Genomic DNA, 21,851 nt, shown 5'->3' on the forward strand with positions numbered 1-21,851 from the left:
TAAGCATCAGAGAGATACAAATATATACAAATTCCCTTAACATACACTCATGATACATTGAAACACCTGTATGAAACAGTATAATTACACTATATCCTTATTTTTCTAGAAGTGTAATACATTTTATGTATAATCCCAATTCCCAAAGTTTCTCTACCTCAATCAAGCCCTATACTGCAGTCACTGAACCAAGTTCCTGTTGCTATAGCTTTAAAAACAAAACAACAAAACAAGGACAGAAGAAAATCTTGAACATTAATAACAAACCACAAAAGTAAACTATTAGGCATGCGTAATAGGATTAGCATACTATATTATGGATTTAGTGAACTTATTATGAAGTCAAAGTGCTATTGACTTTTTTGTTTCTCATAATCTTGAACAAAAAATCTTCAAGCTCACACACGCACCTCGAACTTTGATCTGGTCCGGCAAGGGTTCTCGCACGTACCTTTCTTAATTTTGAATTTCAAATTGGATTTTTATGGGAAATACTATAGGCTTATAGCTGGATAACTGCAGAATCAATACTGAGTGAGTAGTATATCAAATTTTTTTGATTGAATGTATTTTATATATGTTGGCTATGATATTTGTGTATCATTTTGTGAATTGCAAGTCAATCCTAAATTGAATATAATATTAGCTCAATAAATAATGATTTGAGACAAATTTACTGAGGTGATTTAACTTCCATCGCTGTGAGTAATGTTCTTAAAAACGTAATGTGATGTAAAATTCATAAATTATAATAATTTTATTTTCTGTAAAGGCATGTTGTGGTCTTTCTGGTGTATATACAAAAACACAAATGTGACTTTGTTTTACTTTGTGTGAGAAAAAATGCCTTATGAAAACCATTTTGGTATGATTTTTTCCCTCTTTTCCTCTGCAATTTGAAATAAATGAATGTACGATTCAACCACTTGGGGACACTTATAAACCATGCAAGAGAAAGTCCTATTAACACCAGCTGTACACATAATCTACATACCGTATGGTATATTGCCTTGGATATTCCGGGCATCCCTTTTGTACCTCTCCTTTCCATCTTCTGGAGGCTATTTTTGGAGCTGCATTTGACTTGCAAAAATTTGAGTGGCTCAGGAGAATTTGGCTGAGTTGTGCCCTGGGCATTTTGGTAAGGTTAGTTGCATTTTCAAGTTCATTGCATAAAGATGCATCGGAACTGAAATTTTTGGACTCACGCAATCATTTTGGAATTGGATGGTTCTGAAACTGAGGGGAATGAAAGTATTCGATAGTCAATGGATTAACCATTTGGGGAAGGTTGGGGGTTGAAATCTAGAAGTATATAGGCCCCTAACATGTAAATTGATATTGATCTTGAGTTCCTATGGGTTTGGTTTTACATGTAACCCATGCGTTAAGGTAGCAGTAGCAAGGTCATGGGCACTTTGAGATTTTAAGAAGTGTAAAGTCAGCCGTCATCAATTCTCACCTGATCTTACTGTACTTATTATAGTTACTATGGAGGTGAGTATTCAATCAGCTTCTTAGCGCGTACCGGATGTTGTACATGTAGATGCATTGAAAGGTTGACCACGGTATTTTCCTTGACCATGGTTATTCCATCGCCATGGAAATTTTTTACGTAATGCATGCATTTGACATGATTCAGTGTCACTAGTTTCACATATGCTGATCTCTTTGGAATGCATATGTTGAACAATTATAACATGAAGAAGGGGAAATTTTTAAATGAACATCGATATATCATGGAAGACACATTTTGGAGAGTGTGTTATTAAACTAAAACAGAGACTAAAAACTTGCCCCCTCAACAAATCTTCCGGCCCCTTTTCTTAAGCCAAGATCGGTTGAAAAAAAACACTTCAGAATGCAAATAACCAGATCTGAGATTGATTCAAAACCAATGTTCTGCAGGAGGGCTAATTAGCTCATTGTGAATGGAAACCAAGATATGTTCTGCCTTCATTAACCCCCATGGAATGCATCATGTCCCCATTCATTTGTCATCTGGAAGAATACTTATGTCCAGGGTAATTTATGAGGTTTGTTGAGTGGTCAAGTTTATTAGCAAAGGCCCTGGGTTTCCTAAGCACTCAACTTTGTATGCCTTGTTTTAATGAGGCGTTCATTCATTAACTGTGCGGTTCACTGATAGTGGTACATTACCTCACTGACCATGCATGCATCCAGGTACAGGTCAGGATTCATAATCATAGTTAATGTCATTTATCATCATCATGGCTTTTATCAGCATTGTTATTAGTCATGATCACTGTCATCATTGTCATAATCAGCATCATGATCTTCGTCATAATCATAATCATCATCGTCGTCATCGCCATCCATCATCATCATCAACATCATCATCATCATCATCATCATCATCATCATCATCATCATCATCATCATCATCATCATCATCACCATCATCATCATCATCATCTTCTATGTGCTTACTTTCCCTCTTGCTTCTTCTTCTTGCTCCGTCTTCTCCTTTTACTCTTCTTTATTATTCTTTTTCTCTTCCTCTTCCCCCTTCCTCAGCATTGTGTCAAACTCCGTGACCATCATTGCCACGACATTCATCACTATCATAATTATCATCAAAATCCTAATAACATTATCATCTTTGGAATCATAATCTATTTTGTCTCATTCTTCCTTCAACTGTTTCATTATCTTCATGCACTATCATTAACATATTCATTTTCCCTCTTTGATGTTCTCCTACAGCAGTGTGATTTGCCTCTAAACTCAAATCACCAGAGACATATGTCAATCCTCCTCATTTGAAACAGAACCCAAACCCAAATTTGTCCTGATAAGGTCACAATTAGGAGCCAGATTTCCTAATTACCCTGTTCAGCAAGATCATCAATGTCTAGCCGCCCTATCAAAGTATTAGTCTGCAAATTCAGACTATCAATAAGACAGATAAACCCTGCATTTGCCAAGTGTGGGGTTGGCACAAACAATGGGAAACAATGAACAATAAGTTTGGCTGAATGAATTGAGAATGCATTTAATCCAATGACCCATTTCTGGTATCATTTAGAACCCGAAATACTGTTAGATCACTTTAAACAACAATATATAATTACTTTGAAAACTAAAAAGAATTCAAACATATTTTTTGGAACTGTCCTTTTGAATTCATGATGTGGCCAAAAATAAAAAAGAGTTAAACTTCCAAATTTGTTCTGTAATGCATCTCTTTATATTGAGTAGTGTCCAGCTTAATTTGTATATATTAATATTCATAAATACCTGTCATTACTATAGCTCTGGTGCTGAATTGTCTTTCAAAAAGATACCCTTTACCAATTAAAATGTGTTTCTTTTGGTAGACTAAGACTGGGTGCTTGTTAAAAAAGTTTTCCCCCTAAGAATATTGAGGGTTCACAGTGGGGGACTAATGAATAATTTCCTCTCAATTCTTGGATCCAGAGCTAGAGCAGGTATGCGTTCATATTGTCTTATAATCCTTGATATAGGAAATTAATTTTTCAATTTATGAAAGAGAAGAATAAGTAAGGTAATGATATTTGCAAATATGGCTCTAATTTGTTTTCTTAACGGTGATGCATGTACAGTGTAAGTCCTTGCATACAATACTTCTGGTGTGTTTAATTATAAAGGGGTAATACAAACTATATTGTACTACTTACTACAAAAGTGACATATTTTCACAAAATATGAAATAAAGAATGCAAGAAATACTAAAATAGATACTGTATTGAACAGATGCTAAAGATAATCATAGCTACTTTTAAAATCATAGCTACTTTTAAAATCATAGCTACTTTTAAAAATACACAGGATGCTGTTTATATAAGACCAGAAATATAATATATTGATTGGATAACTGAAGTCATCACACCCTCCTATACAAGCTGAAGGACTATCTCTTTCACGATTTCTTGAGCGTTTTAGCTGAATGGAAACAGGACAGTGACCCTGTAATCATGCTAACGGGTTAATTGCATTTTGATGGGTTTTATTGATGGGTAGAACAGGACTGGACAATCTGCCAGGTTAACAATTACCTATTGTGGAGGTGTTAGTTTGTATTAGGGTATTAAGCTGTTGATGGGTGCAGCGCTTTAGGTGGGGTGGGGGGGGGGGGGTGGTGAATAGACAGGGTACCCCACCCTTGAAGTGGCCTTGTATTTATCTATTATTAGTAGACCACAAGATGTGAGACATTATCTTGCTCAAGTGGCTCTTCCCTTGTGGATGATAATTAGAAAAGATTCTTTCAGACAAACTTATTAATCTAAAGTCCACATTGCATTAAACAAATGTTATGCCTGTATGTAAAATGATTTGACATTTATTCATATACATTTATGATAATCCTGTTTATATTTTATGATTATAACTGCATTGATCACGACTGGTTCTAGTATTTCTATAATGTTATCCCCCCCCCCCCCCACAGTCACTGTTGTGTGCTTATTCATTCTTTCAGGAAAAGAATATATTAGAAAACTTGTTTTTCATTCTTCAATTTTCATTTTTCAATTTTTATGGTGTCCGTACTGTAAGAGACTGTACATAGCAGGTCCTTGATCCTATTGAGAGTTTCCAAAGGTCAGTAGAAAACTTGACACATTTTTGAGAGGACTCAGAAATGTTTGATCTTTGGCTTAAAACACCTCTTCAGAGTTCAGTTTTGAAGGCAGTGTTGCATTTGCCCATTGAATAAACAGACATCTTGGAAATAAAGAGGTTTACAATTGCTTGGCAAATTTGCAGTTGGGTGTGCAATCTGGACATGAGATACATTCTGCAATGTTTATCCTCTTCTAGGTAAGAGCATGTCTGTGTTCTCTCTTGATTTTGTTGTTGTCTGGTTCTTGGAGCCCTTCACTTCGAAAGAGTTTGCTTTTACTAGGAATGTTACAGTTGCATTTGCTTTTCTTGGTATAATGTTATGAGAGTGGCTGGTTTATGAGACTACATAGTATCTGAGAAAGGAGTAGATAGGTTTGTGGAGAGAGTAAAAGAAAGAAAGAGTAAGCAAAAGAGGGAGAGGGAAAGAGAAAGAGAAGGGAAAAAAGGTGGTGGGGGTTGGAGAAGGAGAGAGAGAAAGAGAGGGAGAGGAGAGAAAGAGAAATTGGAGAATACTACCGGTACTGAAAAAAACTCGAGCTTTTGTGCTAGGGTAATGCATTTGTCTTCTTTTAATTTTAAATCAATGGATTTCACAAATGACTATTGATGAATTCTAAATGATTTTACACCTAACTTTAATATGTTTTTCTACACAATTTGCGTGATGGCTAAGAGATAACAAAAAATCATCAACACCAATGCCACCTTCGCCTTCCTTTTCTCTTCCTTTACTATTTATTGTCACATTTTTCAATACCGTATGCAGATTAGAGTCTTAACCAGTTCAAACAATTTTGTACCCGTCCTTAAACGTTCAAAGCTAGAATCTTCTTGAATGTTTGGTTTGGATCATAAGTCGATATGACATGTCATTCTCCTATTTCTTGATATGAACACCCTCTGCTCATAACTCAAATGTCAGAAATAACGAAGGCCTATCATATATACCCTCGGTAGAACAAGATGGAGAAAACCCGGTGAACTGGTGAACTGCTCTAGTAAGTGGAGCCATCTTGAATATCAGATGCTGAAAGTAACCACTATACAGGCTCATGCAGTTCATCTATATAACTAAGTTGTAGCCAGTGTTACTAAGTTCATTAAACATCTTGCATGCTTTGCAGTGAAGCTTAAATTGTAGTCGAATCAAGTTGATAGATTATTAAAACCAAGACTTCAACATATTTGTCATCTATTCATTATGTGCTATCCGTACTTGGAAGAGCTTGCAAGTGGTATTTTGAGTTTCAGTGATCTGCAAAGAAACTTTTACTTTGTTTTTGATATTGTGGTGCTATATGGTCTTTAATGTGCTACCTGAGATGTTAATGAGGTCAAAGGTCATCTGGGAATAAAAGGAACAACCAGCTTCATTGGATCATATACAATTTTGCTTTTCGAATGGAAGGGAAAGTGGAACATTTTTGATAAATCAAAATGCAGTTTACCTTGATGAAAAGCCTCTAATTTCTTTCTTCACAATATTGACTTTGATCTTGCTTTCTCATCATATTTAATTGCAATGGACACTTTCAAGTGTTATCATGATTAATTATGGCATTTATGTTGGACAAGTACTTATCAATACAAGAATGATGTAGCAAAGCAGCATATAAACTCATCAGTGTGTGGGACCTTCTCCTCATCTTCGATATACCCTTCAGAAGTGTCCACCTTCTATTTTTGAGAGAATTCTTCATTAATGTTTCCCTGTTTATCAAGATTGAACTTTCCAAAGTGACATTAAGTCTTCCTGACTCGTGAATAAAGGAGAAAATAAAAGAGATTCACTATTAAACTATACTGGTAGCCTTCCCTTGTAAGGCCTCAGGAAGGGGCTGTTTTCCTCCCCTAAGACCGCCCAACCAGATCGACTCTTGAAAAAATAATAATAATACCAAAATGAAGCTGTATTTAGACATTAATAAGGCTTTATGAGAATACCTGGTGGATGAAGAGAAAGACAGTCATACTTCACAAGCCCATGAGACTATGACCATGGCAGAAGGGAAGTCGGTGATTTTCTGGTAATTTTCTGGATCGGGATCGTAACAGACAGCGGTGGTCAAGTGATATTTCCATAATGATCGTAATGGATGCTTGGTCACGCAGAATTACGGCTGAACTTATTTACTTGCTTGAGCTCAGGGAGGGGATGATTCTGGTGAAGTGTTGCGTTGGTGATGGATGAAACGTGCAGCTACTTACAGTGGAGATGATGGATGCAATTTGGTTGCCATGGTTACTGGGCGTCCATCTAGTTGTTCTCCTTGGATACATGGATTTGTCATTGTTGTCATCGTCTAGGCGGGAGAAAAAGAATTGAAGTTTAACATCTGTTCTTGAATAAGAATTCGTCATCATTATTTCCTTCTTTAAGGGAATATTGAGATGTTAAGAATGATTAGAGGCTTATCAATTGCGTAACAACTTCACAGATGAGTTCTGAATGTGTGCAATATTGAGCTCTGTTTAAAATTTAACAAACTGGAGGAAAGTTGGTGTTAAATTGATTTAGCATACATCATGAACAGATATATTTGCATTAGATTTATTGGAGCATCCGATAATTAAGATTTATTTTTTCATGCAGTGTGCAACAAGGAGAAATAGTCAAAACATCTCATACAATATATCAAATATCTAAATGATTATTATTTGTGAAACTTTGATCAGTAAAAGCTGCTATACTGGTTATGCCCGGGAAATTCACATCTTCCTGTTTATACGATTTCATGGGTAGATTTCTTGACCTGTTAATGATGCAAACTTTATAATCTGGAGTCAGGAAGGATTTATTTGTTTCTCATGGGAGAGAGCTAGCTAGGGTTGGACATCAACAATACCAGAAATTAAATCTGCAGTCACGAGACAGACTCTGAATGTCAAGCAGTTTGAGAGGAAGGAGTCAGCGAGTCTTTTCTCATAATTGTCTGGAGGATTCTACTCCCATCATCCAGTGGCTCAGATTCGCATCCACCATCACGACTCTGTTTCACTTTATCGTATGCAGATTGGTATCATGAATCATCCTTAGCAATCAAGGCTGCCAAGTATTGTCAGAGGAGTACTGACCATGGTCCCATATATTGCTAATGATGCTGGAGCTTTTTCCAAAGTGCTAGTTATGAACATCTCTGAAATAACAGGGATGTGTGGTTCCTGACTCACTGTATCTATTTTCTTTGTGATGAAATGAAAGTCACAATTCTTTTATGATGGTGCTTGATTTTAATAATGATAGAATAGTGCACCCAGAATAAAGTAATGGATGACTAAACCTTCAGGAGCCTTGCAGGTTCTATTTCTTTTATCATCTGTTCATTTCAATGTAAAGTAGGGAGCAAGACTTGGGATGATTCATAAGGTATAATATCATGTTACTCTTCCAAACATTGCCGGGATTAGACTTAAACCACAAAACATTGACTCAAATCTCCAGTACAACCTGCGCATGACTTCAAACTCATGTGATGACAGTGCAATGGAAACACGATATTCAGCCCCAAACCGTAAAGATGGGGGATAAAAAGGAAAGACATTCATGTGCTGTATGAAGAAGGTAATCGTGAACAATCTGACACCAGATAGTCTCACATATGACGTTTGACGACACAGAAGCGGTGAAAAGATCTTGGAGGTGATACGGTGTGAACGACTTTACTCCCACAAAGTCCCTTGGATGACGTTCATACTCTCCGCAGTACGGAACCGAAACAAGATGTGATCAAAATTCTAAACTTAGTTCCAAGGGAAATTGTTGAGGAATACATTTCTGAGGATATTCAATTTGGGAAATGCAGATTTTCTTTCATCTATATTGAGTAGACAATGAAATGAAAGAAAATATTGTATTTTAGAGCTACCTCTGTGATATTATGAGAAACATTTGGGTATTTTAAGTTCATTTGAGATTAAGCACATGCTAGATGCTAAATGAATAAACTTTGATCATGACTCATAACAGTTGCTATTCATGGATCATTTGGTAATCAAATTAAAGGATTCATTAATGAAATAGATTAAAAGTCTGGGTAATGATAGACTTATTACTCCAGAAACATAATGGTATTAATCCTAAACGCGAGTTTGAATTATGAAAAAAGTATGCTTGCAGAAATGCAACATTTACATTTGAGATATCAGCTAGAAGTAGAGGGTTGAACAGCTCTTCATTTTTCAACATTTGAAGTTTAAAGAAGCAAAAACAAAATATGAAATATACCTTTACAGGGACATCATCGTCTTAATACAGTTGTCCTTCGCTTTGATATGTTAATCACATGGCTTGTGACTCCTCTGTCGGTGTAGATGGAATTAGGAATTCCAGCCGATTTTAGGATCTTCTGACGATTACTTGGACAATTGGACAAAGACAGGATATTACTTTATCCTTCAGAAAACTTGTGAGTTTCCAGAGGGCTTAATTTACATTTAATCCTTGATTTCTGACCGAGGATGAATTTATATTCATTTGTAAGTACATAGAAAGGCGTGAAAGCAACATTTTTTAATGAATTTCAGAGTATATGATTGCTGGATTACGCTTCTCAATTTTTGAGGATCTTTTGGTAACCTTTGACAAACGATTTCTTTTCGCCAAGGAGAATGAATTGTGAATAATTTTTGAGTGCTGAAATATCCACAAGTCTGAGATTTTTAAACATTTCAAGTGTGATGGACAGGGATTTTGACTTTATGCGATGCCACAAATGGACTTGTTTAGTTAGCAACGATTCAACATTATTGAATTATTGTGTGGATTTACAATGGAATACTCGGCTACAGATGTGGACAAGCGACTATATTGACATTATATGGCGGGAACAGTAGAATCATCTACATCTTTGAACCATATTTTCCTACCTTTTGTCAAAAGGAATTGATTACATTTTCAGCAATCATGCTTCCTTTTGTAACTGCCGGTATCTTTATGGCGTATGCTCTCTTTCTTGGTGTGTGGCTATGGCTGTGCATACTCATGCGTCAGTTATGGGGCACAGAGTCAGGTAGGTATAATTATGAAGAAAAAAAATGCTTTCTTAACTTATACAGATTTAAAAGGCAATTTCATTGATTTGCTCGTAATGTATACCTTTATATTTCAAGAACTTAGCAGAAGCTGTGTTCACATAGGACCAAGGTAGTTTAAAACGTGAAGTTCCCGTAACCTACCGTAGTTACTTGCACGGCATACAACTTATAGTCACGGTGAGGGCCCCCTGATGCTCGTAACTTTCATGCTAACCGTATAAGATCAATTTTATATCAACTTCAAGTACAATGAACTTTAACCACCAGTGTGCATCCATGCAGGGCCATGACTAGAAGATAACTTTAAAGATTAAAACTATTCCTGAAGTTAAGTTTAGGGGTTGTTGTGTGAACCCAACTGGAGAGATATAGATATTATTGACTTTGCAAGATATTGCTACAAATCAATTGCAATACCATGGTTGATTTTCCATTGACTTGCATAGTAGCTTTCTAATCAGATCTTACTCTGTTCGTGTAGTACTGTTTAAGCCTAGATAAGATCTTATTCTGACACACAACGGCATAGTGTACATAAACCCTTTAGAATTATATTCATAACATAAAATTATAAATATCTCTAAACGATTATATCAATATTGTGTGGACATTAACCCAAGGCACTGCTTATTGAATTATGAAAAATATTAGAATAGCTTTTCAAATAATTGGGGCATGATTTCTGCCCGGCAATCCTACTAAATATTGCAAGTGTTCAAGAGGGTTGTTATTCTTATTTATGTTAGCCGCCTAGCTGTAGACCGAATCGTAAATTTCCGGACCAAAATAAAGATGGCCAGTGGCTATGTTGTTGCCGTAACTCCTGCTCCATCGAGTGGGGAACGTCCGCTACTTGATACCATTTATCATGAGATGGTTCCCCTCTCTGTGTTGACTCGGCGCCTTCCGGCTTCCAGGGTATAGGCTAATGTTTCTCGGTGTTAACCAGAAACAGAAAGTTCTAGTTTATCAAAGAGAAGTTAGAGAGTGTTTGCGGGTTTCATTCCATGAGCACTTAACTTCATGTACTATTGATTTTCTATTAATGCACTTTTGAGATGGATTTGAGATGGAAATTGTATTTCCCCCTGATAATTTTTCTGAAATTTCATAGAAAAATGTATCAATTGCTCAAAACTTACTATTGTGTAAGTTAGGCTGGTGAAACAGTACTATCAGCAGGTAAATATGATAAAAAGGATTAAAATCTTTCCTCCCTAGTCAAAATAAAATAGTAAAAAAATTGTGAAAACAGCATAGAAAATATGTATTTATATTAATATATTTCTCACCTATCTTTTATTCCTAATCCTGAGCCTTGAAACATATTTTTGTCTATTTTTCATTAATTGTCCATTAGAAAATAGAAGTACAATATCATAATTTTCCAGGAAATACCATGAAAATATCCCAAAAATACATTTTTTGCTTGTGAACAATTACTGACTAGGGCTTGTATTGTACTTTGCCATCTATACGTATTAGTGAAAGGGGTCAATGACTAACAATAGGTTAATCTGTGATAATCAAGAAAAAAGGAAAATGTTTTATGTCATTGTGTGAGGTAAATTTAACGTAGCAGCTCCACCCAGGCTGGCTTAGGTGGCAGATTCATGAGCTTTTAATAACTTTATATTTAGAAGTAATGAGGATGTGAAGTGTCAATATATTTGACAATGTGTTAATTATGTTGCCACAGTAACACGATCACACTGAGCGAATACTAGACTACCAGGGGGGTGTTCCAGAAATATGTAAAAGGGGGGGGGGGAGGGGGCTTCTAGCAAGAAGTTTCAAGACGGTGCACTTTGGTGTATTTGCTTAACTATCAGTTGATTCAGTCTACTACAAATATGATTATGTTCTGTGCTCACCCTTTGCTATCCTTGGTTTGTATTCCTTAGATTGGAATACAGATTTTGCATTCAATATATATGTACATACTGTAAGTCTATAATATGTAGAAAGTCAAATATCTTTTAATTTGTACCATAGTTTCTTTTTTTGAATTGATATGAGATACGTTTAAAGAGAGATGTATTTTTCTGTTAAGGTTTTTTTTATTGCAGTCATATTAGGTTATGTAGTTGAAAATGGGTTTTTTCACCAGCCATTGAGGCAATGACCGAGCAATATATACGGCATAAAATCATTTTTTATGACACACACTGGACTTGTAAGGATATCCTAATAAATTTTATCAAATTTCCTGAATTGTGGTGGATCAGAAACTATATTTTTGCTATTTTTTCCTTTTCATTTTATTATTGAGAACACATTTAAAGGTAGAAACATGATTTGAAATAATAATGAATGCCATGCACTACTAGTAGTGCATTGCTTTATGTGAATGATCCCAATTTGAAAATATAAAATAATAATGTACCGCACATTTTATGTTTCTTTAAATTGACATAAGCTCTATTTCCTATTTGTTTTGGGATAGAATAGTCCATTATCAAAAAAAAATATTATTCAATTTCACAAGTTTACAACTTAAGAAAGTGAAATTCTAAATTGATTATCCATGTTTAAAAGAAAAATCCCTGAGCATGTGATTAAAAGTTTAAGGCAACTGGGAAAATATGATAATCATTTTACCTTTAATGAGATGATCAGCGTGTAGATTACCTGTTTTGATACTTATTTTCATCCAAACTTCCTCTTTTAATTTCCCGGTGCTCGTAAAGATTTCCCCTCTCTGCTCTATCAAAATTTGTTTACCTGAAAGTGCTCAAGTTCAAAAAGGTATCCTTATGCTTATCCGTATGCATTGAAGTTGACAACAAGCCAATTTCGATCTATTAATCAGTAAAGATATGTTGAAAATGATGTTGAATATACTATAGTTCAATACACTCACTTTTACTTACTTCTAAGAATGAGGTTTTGCAAGTAAAATTTGACATATTATGTTTTCATATTGATGTTTCCATATTTTGTGGTGAACCATCATCAATATGTTACACTTTCAAAACAAAGAAAAAATAACAACAACAAGAAACAAAAACAAAACAAACTAGAAACCAAAGTGCATGGTTATTGTGAAAAACAAAAGTTCAAACCGTGCACTCTTGTTCAGATAATAGTAGGCCTTTCTAAAAAGTATTTTATGTAGCGATAGTCTGAGTCTGCAGATAAGTGGTATGAAGGTTACATTAAAACAAATTGATATAGATTAGTAAATGTTTAGGATATTTCACATCGAGCCCAAAACTATTAGATCCATATTATGTGTACCATATTGAAACAATCAACAATCTACTCAACTCATCAAATATATAGCATGACAAAAATAAAGATGATGACTTTGTCACTTGTGCTGCTATCTTTACTGATACCATTGTCTATTTCCTTTTATCGATAAATTGAGGCCTTGTGTGTGTACTTTCTATGGAGTCTTTGGAACATAAAAATCACTGATTGACAATGTTATACATGTACTATATGATGGAGTAGCATTTTTACAATGATTTATTTTTCTACTTTTTTTTTTCCTTCTGTGTAGATCTTGAGGTCCCAGACCCCTCTGAACTGAAGTGGCAAACGACGCCCCTGTCACATAGTCCGCTGCCAGGAGAGGGCCTCCCGCATTCTGACAAGATTTATCAGGAGCATAGACCGCAGAGGTATATATATATAATAATAATAATTATAATAATAAATAGTTATAAAGTGCACTTATCTAATAACTTACTCAAGGCGCTATCCAAAACAAATACACAAAATACACAAATCTCTCTCCAGAATTTTAACAACATAATATCATTAGTAACTCTGAGTAAATAAAAGCGTTTTAACATGTTTCTGAAAGGTTTCTAGGCATATATTTACATTTCATTTGTTGAGGGTGTTACAGTCTACGATATAATGCCCTTCTGGCTCCTAACAGACATATTGTGTTTAACCTTATTATATTTACATATTAAAATCCATAAATATTAGTATAAAGAATATACTAAAAAGTTCTAAGTACATCCATGTATGTTTTTCCTCGTTCAATACCTCAAATGATTCAGTGATGCCCTTCAAATATCTTAGGGCCTTTTCAAATATCTATGAATTCTATTCAAAGCCCATATTGCATATCCCATTTGGAAGAAATTGCTGTATCATTAGAAAGTGACATTTGAACTTGTAAGGAAATATTTTCATATTCAGGTTCCTACATAAATATATATTAATTTCATTTGCTGTGCACGGATATCGTTCCACATAGAAAAAAAGGGTCTGGTTTTTAAACAATTCGAAGTGATGTCAGACAAGTGATGAAGCTGTTCCCATTTGATGCTTAATTGGTATTTCCTTTGACTGGAAGACCTGCATACCTCATGATATACATTTACTATTCATGTGATCATAAGGATTGATTGCAAATATTTTTCTTGTTTAAATTTTCATATCTAGTGATAATGGAATTTTAATCAAAAAACGGATCGTAGTTGGTTATTATAATGTACTGATAACTGGAATGAGCATTCACCCTGTTATATCTTTAAGCTATACCTTTACAATACCTTACAATCTAAATTTGGCTATCTGTATCTGATCCTCAGCAATTATTAATTTTAATTTTGAAATTCATCCTCAAATTGGATGGCATTCGGATCATACAATGTGCAGTAGGCTTGAGCGACTAGCTAGAATAGGCATCCATCCTGCCAATAGCAATTAGCATTAGCTACCTCCGCAGTACCTTGCAATTTAAATTTGACTATTTTTATCTGATCATCAGGAATATCAATATTCAATTCCTAAATTTTTATATGTAATCATATTGCAATTTGTTTTGTGACTTGCTTCAGAGTAGAACGCTTATCAATTAGCAAAATGTTGAGGCACGGAAAGATGCAATCGGGACACAAAAGCGTAATCATTGAAAATCATAATTTCATCAAACAGAAACAGAACCACATCATAAGGATATGGAGCTAGTGGAAATATAAACTCTCTCCACTAGGCTTACTGATAGCCAACATTTTCATTCAGATACATTTATATAACAAAAAGAACATTTAATTCATAAACATCACCAACTATCATGCTTTTTGCTTCAAGGTGTCTTTTCGTATTTCACTACATTTCGCTATGAAAGCTACCTTATATATTACAGCGTATATGAGAATCCATATAGCAATGGGATAAATACTAATCCCCAAATCTTGTATAATTTCAAAACATTTTGCTTTGCCCATTTGATTGTTGTTTAATTTAGGCTAGTCAGTTAGTTTATGACCATAATTGCTGAATACTGTAAAAAAAAAAAAAAAAATTGTTTTGAACTTATTGTATGTTAGCCTTATAAGCCGCTTTCGGGAATAGGCGCTGCGCATCCACCCTGCTAGAACCCCTAAGCTTCTTTAGCCTTGGGTATCAGGTGGGTCTCACCCTGGTTTAACACATTAACATTGATCACTTTCACACCCACTGTTTATAAATAATGTCAGTCATGATCTCCCAGGATTTAAGAAGGGTAATGGTATGAAGGGAAATGACAATTGCTATCTGACCTTTGAAATGCATGATTGGATTCGTACATTGTGTATATATACTATCGCTCATATTAAAAAGTTATTCCATATTTGGACTCTGGTCATTTTTTAAATGCAAATATATATATATTTTTTGTTGTTGCTATTTTCTTTATATTTTTATAGTATTTCCTAGATAACCAGACTATTTTTATTTTATTTTCTTATGAAAAAAATGGAAGATGGTCATAACCAAAACAATTTTGTTTAGGCTAAGAATTTTGAACAAAATAAACATAAGAAATATATATATAGAGATGAAAACTTAAAAAAAAAAAATTCTGTGCTGTTTTTTACTACTTCTCGAGTAGGGTTTTCCCAATTACCTTATATAAAATGGAAATTAATACATTGTGTTCTAAACTGCATTGACTGCGAGAAAAAAACTTGTATCTGCTTAGTATTGAGAGTAGTAATATGAAGACGCTGTCTCATGTTCTCGGGAGGCATTGTCATCAAGTTTCTCAAATTAGCAGTCGGCCATCCATCTTTTTGAGACATTATTCATGAACTCACATAAATCTCAGGCTCATACATATTAGAGAGTTTTGATTTGTAGATGTCAGTATATCACATGTTTTTATTTTATATCCAGGGGTGTGACACACTGATTTCATGCGTCCACACTCCACAAATGTGGGATTTTCTGAACTTTATCAGTAATTTAGAATTGATGATGGGTTTCTACCCTTGTATGCAAATAAATTTGAAATATCTGTAGACCATCCCAAAATTTTTTTATTTAACTTTTTGGCAAATATGGTCAAATATCCACCGTTTAAAATGGTTTGGCAATACTCCTGTTTAGTTATACATGTCTCATGTTGCTGTAATAGTTTCATAATTGATACTTAATCTATTTCTAGAGCATTCAGGGTTGTGGTTAATGCACCAAGTCGTAATACTTTGCGCTGCTGAAAGAGTTGGATACATATATTATGACAGTTTGCTTTGTAATCCTTTTCAATCTCTCTTTATTTCATACTTCCAGTTTTGCTGCTCCTGCAATAAACCCAGAAGAGGTGTCTGGAGTTAACTCCTTTAATCCTGTCCATCCTGAGGATACAACTCCAGATACAGACATGTCCACCAGAGGAGATAGATCAGGTAAACCTCAAACAATGCCCCATTTAACTCCTATCCATCAGATTTAGTGAGATTGAATTTAATTTTTCTCGATTTACCTGGGCAATTAAGGTTTTGCCACACAAATATTAATTTAATAAATTTATAAGATCTGTTGTATCTCCATTTTTGCTATAGTGATTATTTTTCATCTTGCAATGAATTGTATCTTCCTTTAACATGAAATCTAATTTTCTTTTGATTGGAAAGGTGTAAGCCTCTTGAAGGCGAAATGATTCATTTTGAGGCGATAGATTGATTGTATATGTAGCCCAGATATAATTTCTAATGTGTACAGTACACTGTGGAATCTGTTGTATTGTTTTAGTAAAAGTTTATAGAGTCCCCGAGTTTCTATTTTCTGCATAATTATGTTGAATAACAAAGGTGAGGAGTTTATTGCCCTGTAATTCAATTATTAATCTTACAAAAGTGCTTTTGGTTTCATATTGTATTTTCATGGGAGAGATAAACGTATGGTATATGTCCGATTAGCTAATGTTGGAGAAAGAAGCTGCAGTGAAGGTGGGATGATGGTTCAGGATAAGGAAAAGGTAAAGAGAGAGATAGAAGGGGAGAGAGGGAGAGGAGCAAGAGAAGGAAATGATGGAAAAGGGAGAGAGATCCGGGGGAAAGGAAGGGTGAGAGCTGAAGAGAGAGAATACTAGGGATATAGGGACATAAATGGGGAGAGGAGAAGAGGATGGAAGATGGAGGCAGAGAGAGAGAGAGAGAGAGAGAAAGAGAAAGAGGGAGAGAAGACAGAGGGAGAGAGAGAGAAAGAGAGAGAAAGAGAGAGAAAGAGAGAAAAGGGGAGTAGAGATTGGAGTAAAGTTTTGATGAAGGAAGTTGTCCATGTCCTTGTAATGTTTGGAATTAGAAAATATATATATATTCTATACCTACCTTGAGACGTTTAACTTTAAATGGACCGAATCTTACGTGTGTACTTTGTTTGAATACCATGTTAGATTTCAAACAATTAAATGCAGTAAAACGAGTACATTGAGGACATCTTAATGTAGTTAGATGTATGCATATTTTTATTATTATAACCTGCTTAGACAAGCTATGAAAATTAATGGTTTAATGTGCATGCAGAGCAATGCAAAAAACAAGGACCTTTCTGAGAATATTATTGGAAAAAAAAAATTGGAAAATCTGATATTTAAGCAGGAAATATCACTTTTAATAAGATGACATTCTAGATAATATTTTTGGGATGGTATGGTTTATTTCATGCAGAACCCATTTTAAAGATATTTCTTCTCTCGCTGTGAGCGATCAGGAAATATTAGGATGTTTGTGGGTGGGTTACTAAAGATGACGAATGATGAGAGCAATATAGATGTAGACATCTATTCCAAGTATATCAATTCCTTTCTTGAAATTGGATTAGGATTATTAATAGATGAAGAGAAACAGGTGCCATGGGAGGATATGTTTGGGATACCAGTCTGACTTCAAATTCTAGTCCAGAGGCCAGGAAGGGGCTCTCTAACCCTCATTTAGACTATCATAATTCATCGTATAGCTATACAACAATCTTATATATATACAATAAGTAATTGCCTTTTTTTTCCTAGTCTGAATGGATGTTGTATAAAGAAACGTTGTGTAGAGGGTGCATGTTTGAGCTTTGTTTCAAATGTAAACTCAATAAATAAACAGGTCCCATTCTCATCTGAATGTCGTATCATAGGATAGTTTGTCGCTGTTTTCACGAAGTGACGGTAGTGAAAAAAAAATTGCATTCACTTTGCGTGACGATTTTCCTCACTACTGTCACTTCGTGAAAACAAGGACGAGTTGATGATTAGCCTGCTGGTATGTCAATTACCCTGTTTAAAAATAGTTTCTTTATACAACGTTTGTTTAAAAATATTTTTAATAATGTGTACGCCCCTTTCGCTGTGGTTCTACATACTCCGATTAAATCGCTTGAAAAATGGAGGTCCATTGTCTTGGTTCAAAAAGTGCACATTTTGTTAAGTGGGTTAGGTCAGAATCCTAGGATTGTTCACACAAATGATGCCCCTCTAGTCACCAGCGAACTAGTGCTTAATTCATTTTACTGTTGCGCTGTTTGAATATAAACGATCTAGCTTTCATTACATGTACCTGACAATTCTATCAGAGCGTCCCATTTGTTTACCCCTTCCTTATATGAAAATATTCAGGTCATCATTCCACAGTGAGCACCAAGTTAGTGTTCACTCCAACAATTTTTGACAGAAATTTGACCTACTTTAAGTCTAAATCTGACATATCCTACTTAGCCTATTAAGTTTTAAAAGTCTGAATTTCATAAATGTCATACTTTTCACCAGGGGAAATGTTGCAATGAGCAAATTACCACACACTTTACCAAGAAAATGTGATTAGTTAACTCAGCAGATTTTGGAATGCTAGTTACCGGTACTTTTTGACAGCTAAACATTGTGTCATATGTTGTGCTTATACTGGGCCATATGGGATGCAACCATATAGAGCATATCATGAAGTTAGCATTGACTTTTTAAAATTTTGTTGGCAAAATATGGATAGATAACTCAGCAGATTTTGGAATGCTAGGTAATTTTTGACAGATAAATATTGTGTCATCTGTTGTGCTTATACTGGGCCATATCAGATGCAACAAGGTTAGAGCATATTATGAAGTGAGGATTGCTTGACTATTAGTCTTATTTTAAATATGGATGGATAACTCAGCAGATTTTGGAATGCTAGGTAATTTTTGACAGATAAATATTGTGTCATCTGTTGTGCTTACTGGGCCATATGGGATGCAACCAGTTTATAGAGCATATTATGGATTACTTGACTATTAGTTTTATTTTAAATATGGATAGATAACTCGGCAGATTTTGAAATGCTATAATTCAAACTTTAACAGATCAATTTGAATCATCTGATGTGCTACCTGACTGAGGGCATATGGAATGCAGCAGGTTAGGCACTTATTGTAGGCACTGCTCTGTCAGCGAACATCTATTTAGAACTACAGGAATTTTTTTTGAAATAATCAAGTTTTTGTTTGGTTCTTTATTTTAGTACGTCATGTTAACTTTTTCTCATAGAATGGGAGTGGCAATTGACGGCCTTCCTGTTTATACATTCCTGTTTTTCCATGAGTCCAGTAAATTTCAAGTCCAAGGCGTGGGTCAGTGTCAGTGTCAGAGCTGACTTCCTGTTGCCTTTACCCTCACAGATCCTGTGTCCTAAGCAGGGGCATTGCAAGGCCATCTTGAAAAGGGGGTGGTGGTGGGGGGGGGGGGGGGGGGGGTGCATAGTGTTTCAATTTACTGACAAATTAGCAAAGCTGAGGTAAAAAAAAAGGGCCCCTAAATTTTAGTGTTGGGGTGCATGGAGTTGCCGGGCCGAATTTACTGACAAATTAGCCAAGCTATGGGGAAAAAAGGGCCCCTAGATTTTCACATTTGCTAGAAGGTAGTAGAAAAAAATGGTATCCCCAGATTTTCTACAGCGTGCCACCCCCATTAGTGATTCACTGGTCCTGGTGGACCCACAGATTGTTATAGGTTTTGGACCAGGATGTGATCTTTGCGAAACGTACATGTAGTGTAGGTTGGCAATAAATTTCCAGAGCCAGGAAACTATGAACTCCAGATTTAAGGATGAACTAACATGATGAATATACTGAAATTGTGGGTAAAAACTTTAAAAACATTCTTAATGGGCACCCTGTGAAAACTTAGTTTAGAACCCTAGCTGCGCAAGATATGCATGTTTGTTAGAATTCAGGAATTTCTATTTCTATCATGTTCTTGCTATATCCAAATGAATTACTACTTGGTGGGTGGGGGGGGGGGGGGGTGTTAGACTTATTTTGTTCATAAACCCTGCATGAAGTTCAAGTGGGTGGTATACTGTTAACTTAATATGGTCAGATGCCATTTTGAAATGAGAAATACTGCCCTTGTCATTATACTTATCAAACATAAACATGTCGGTTAATTGTCATGGGGGATATGTACCAGTGCTGTTTGTGGATGTGGAAACGTAGTTTAACCAGGGCATGTGAGTTAAAGTCTCACCTCCCTGGTTTAACCCTGTCTGAACGCACACAGTCTTGATGAATGTTATAAATCAGTGACCTGTACACATAGGTTGACATGGGGGATATGTACCAGTGCCATTTATGGAGGTGGAAACATAGTTCAGCCTCGTCTGAACGCAGACAGTGTTGATGAATGTTATAAATCAGTGACCTGTACATGTAGGTTGATGTAGCAGTGCTTTTTGTGGAGGTGGAAACATAGTTCAAACCCTGTCTGAACGCAGACAGTGTTGATGAATGTTATAAATCAGTGACCTTGTTGAGAAGGGGGTTCCACCCTTCCTGAGCTGAGCAGCCATCTTTACCAAGGCTTCAAGGAAGTGGATCCTAATCTCAATTTAAATCGCTAATCCAGAACACACTTTGAGAAGTCGGAGGCATCTTAATCATGGGCCAAGGAAACCATCGACCCCTTGCTCGCTCGCTGCATGCCGGGCTAAAATTAGGTTTTCGGGACGAGGAGGAAGGGAGAGTGTCAGATGCGTCTCGGTCAGATGGGGATGGGAAGTTTTTAATCCGTTGATTGCTAGGCAGAAGAAAACATCTAGTCAGTCCTTGAAGATAAGCATGGAAATGAAAATTAACCTGTGTCCAACAGGGTGAGAAAAAAAAATTAATTTCAGGTTTAATGATTTTTAGTAGGTGTCATGTCTGATTACAGTAAATGGAGACAGATCAAGACTTAATAATGGTCTGTTGTTCTTAATAAGACAATTAAGATGTTCAGATGGGGTCAGTATTCAAATTGGACAGATTGGAAGCACTTTTCAGTCATTGAGATCATTACTAAAATGCCATATACACTTCTATAAGAAAAAAACAATTCTTTACAGAGCACAAAAAATCAAAAAATCATGGGAAGCAGTAGGCCTTGCTTGTATTGTGATATGCAGAAAAATATTGTTTTTGCTATAGAAACAATGGTAGCAGAAAGTGTCCTTCTCTTTGTAGATTCAATGCTGTTACAAAAATTACAGATGATTGATATGAGTTCTATAATGTACTAGTTGGCTTTTATCAACTTCCATTCAACAAGGGCAAAAACAGGTTGTTTCCTTGATTTTTTAGTTTTGTTTTGAATGAGAGTCGTACAGTGAACTCATCGGAGAAGGTAAACACATATGGGTTTAAATATAGATTGATGAATGGTTCAAAGTAATGTAGAAGCATAATGAAAAGCAAATAGATGTTTGTTGAAGTAGTAATAGTAAAAGTGCAGATAAGACATAGACAGTAAGATGTATTTGGAGGGATGAGATATTGGAAGGTGTTGATTGAATGGAGTGTAGAGATGAAAGCTGAAAAATGATGTGAGTATAAATAGGGGAGAAAGAGCAGGAGAGACAGGGATAAAGAGGGAGAGGGAGAGAGAGAGAGAGAGAGAGAGAGGGGGGGAGAGAGAGAGAGAGTGTGTGTGTGTGTGTGTGTGTGGGGGGGGGGTATGAGAGATTGAGATGGAAGAGTATAGA

General features: G+C 35.5%; 1 protein-coding gene across 2 annotated transcripts in view; it reads left to right on the plus strand.

Annotated features, from left to right (window-relative positions):
* LOC105436999 (serine/arginine repetitive matrix protein 2-like) overlaps positions 1–21,851 on the plus strand; it is a 68,607-nt gene that overhangs the window by 12,280 nt on the left and 34,476 nt on the right. For both annotated transcript variants that reach the window (XM_030973734.1, XM_030973735.1), the window contains exons 2-3: positions 13,154–13,274; positions 16,168–16,283. In XM_030973734.1, the coding sequence (XP_030829594.1) occupies positions 16,259–16,283 (25 nt within the window). In that variant the 5' untranslated portion in view covers positions 13,154–13,274; positions 16,168–16,258. The remainder of the gene's footprint in view (positions 1–13,153; positions 13,275–16,167; positions 16,284–21,851) is intronic.

Source organism: Strongylocentrotus purpuratus, unplaced genomic scaffold (assembly GCF_000002235.5).
Source record: "Strongylocentrotus purpuratus isolate Spur 01 unplaced genomic scaffold, Spur_5.0 spur5_scaffold_7, whole genome shotgun sequence".
In the NCBI taxonomy this organism is placed as follows: domain Eukaryota; kingdom Metazoa; phylum Echinodermata; class Echinoidea; order Camarodonta; family Strongylocentrotidae; genus Strongylocentrotus; species Strongylocentrotus purpuratus.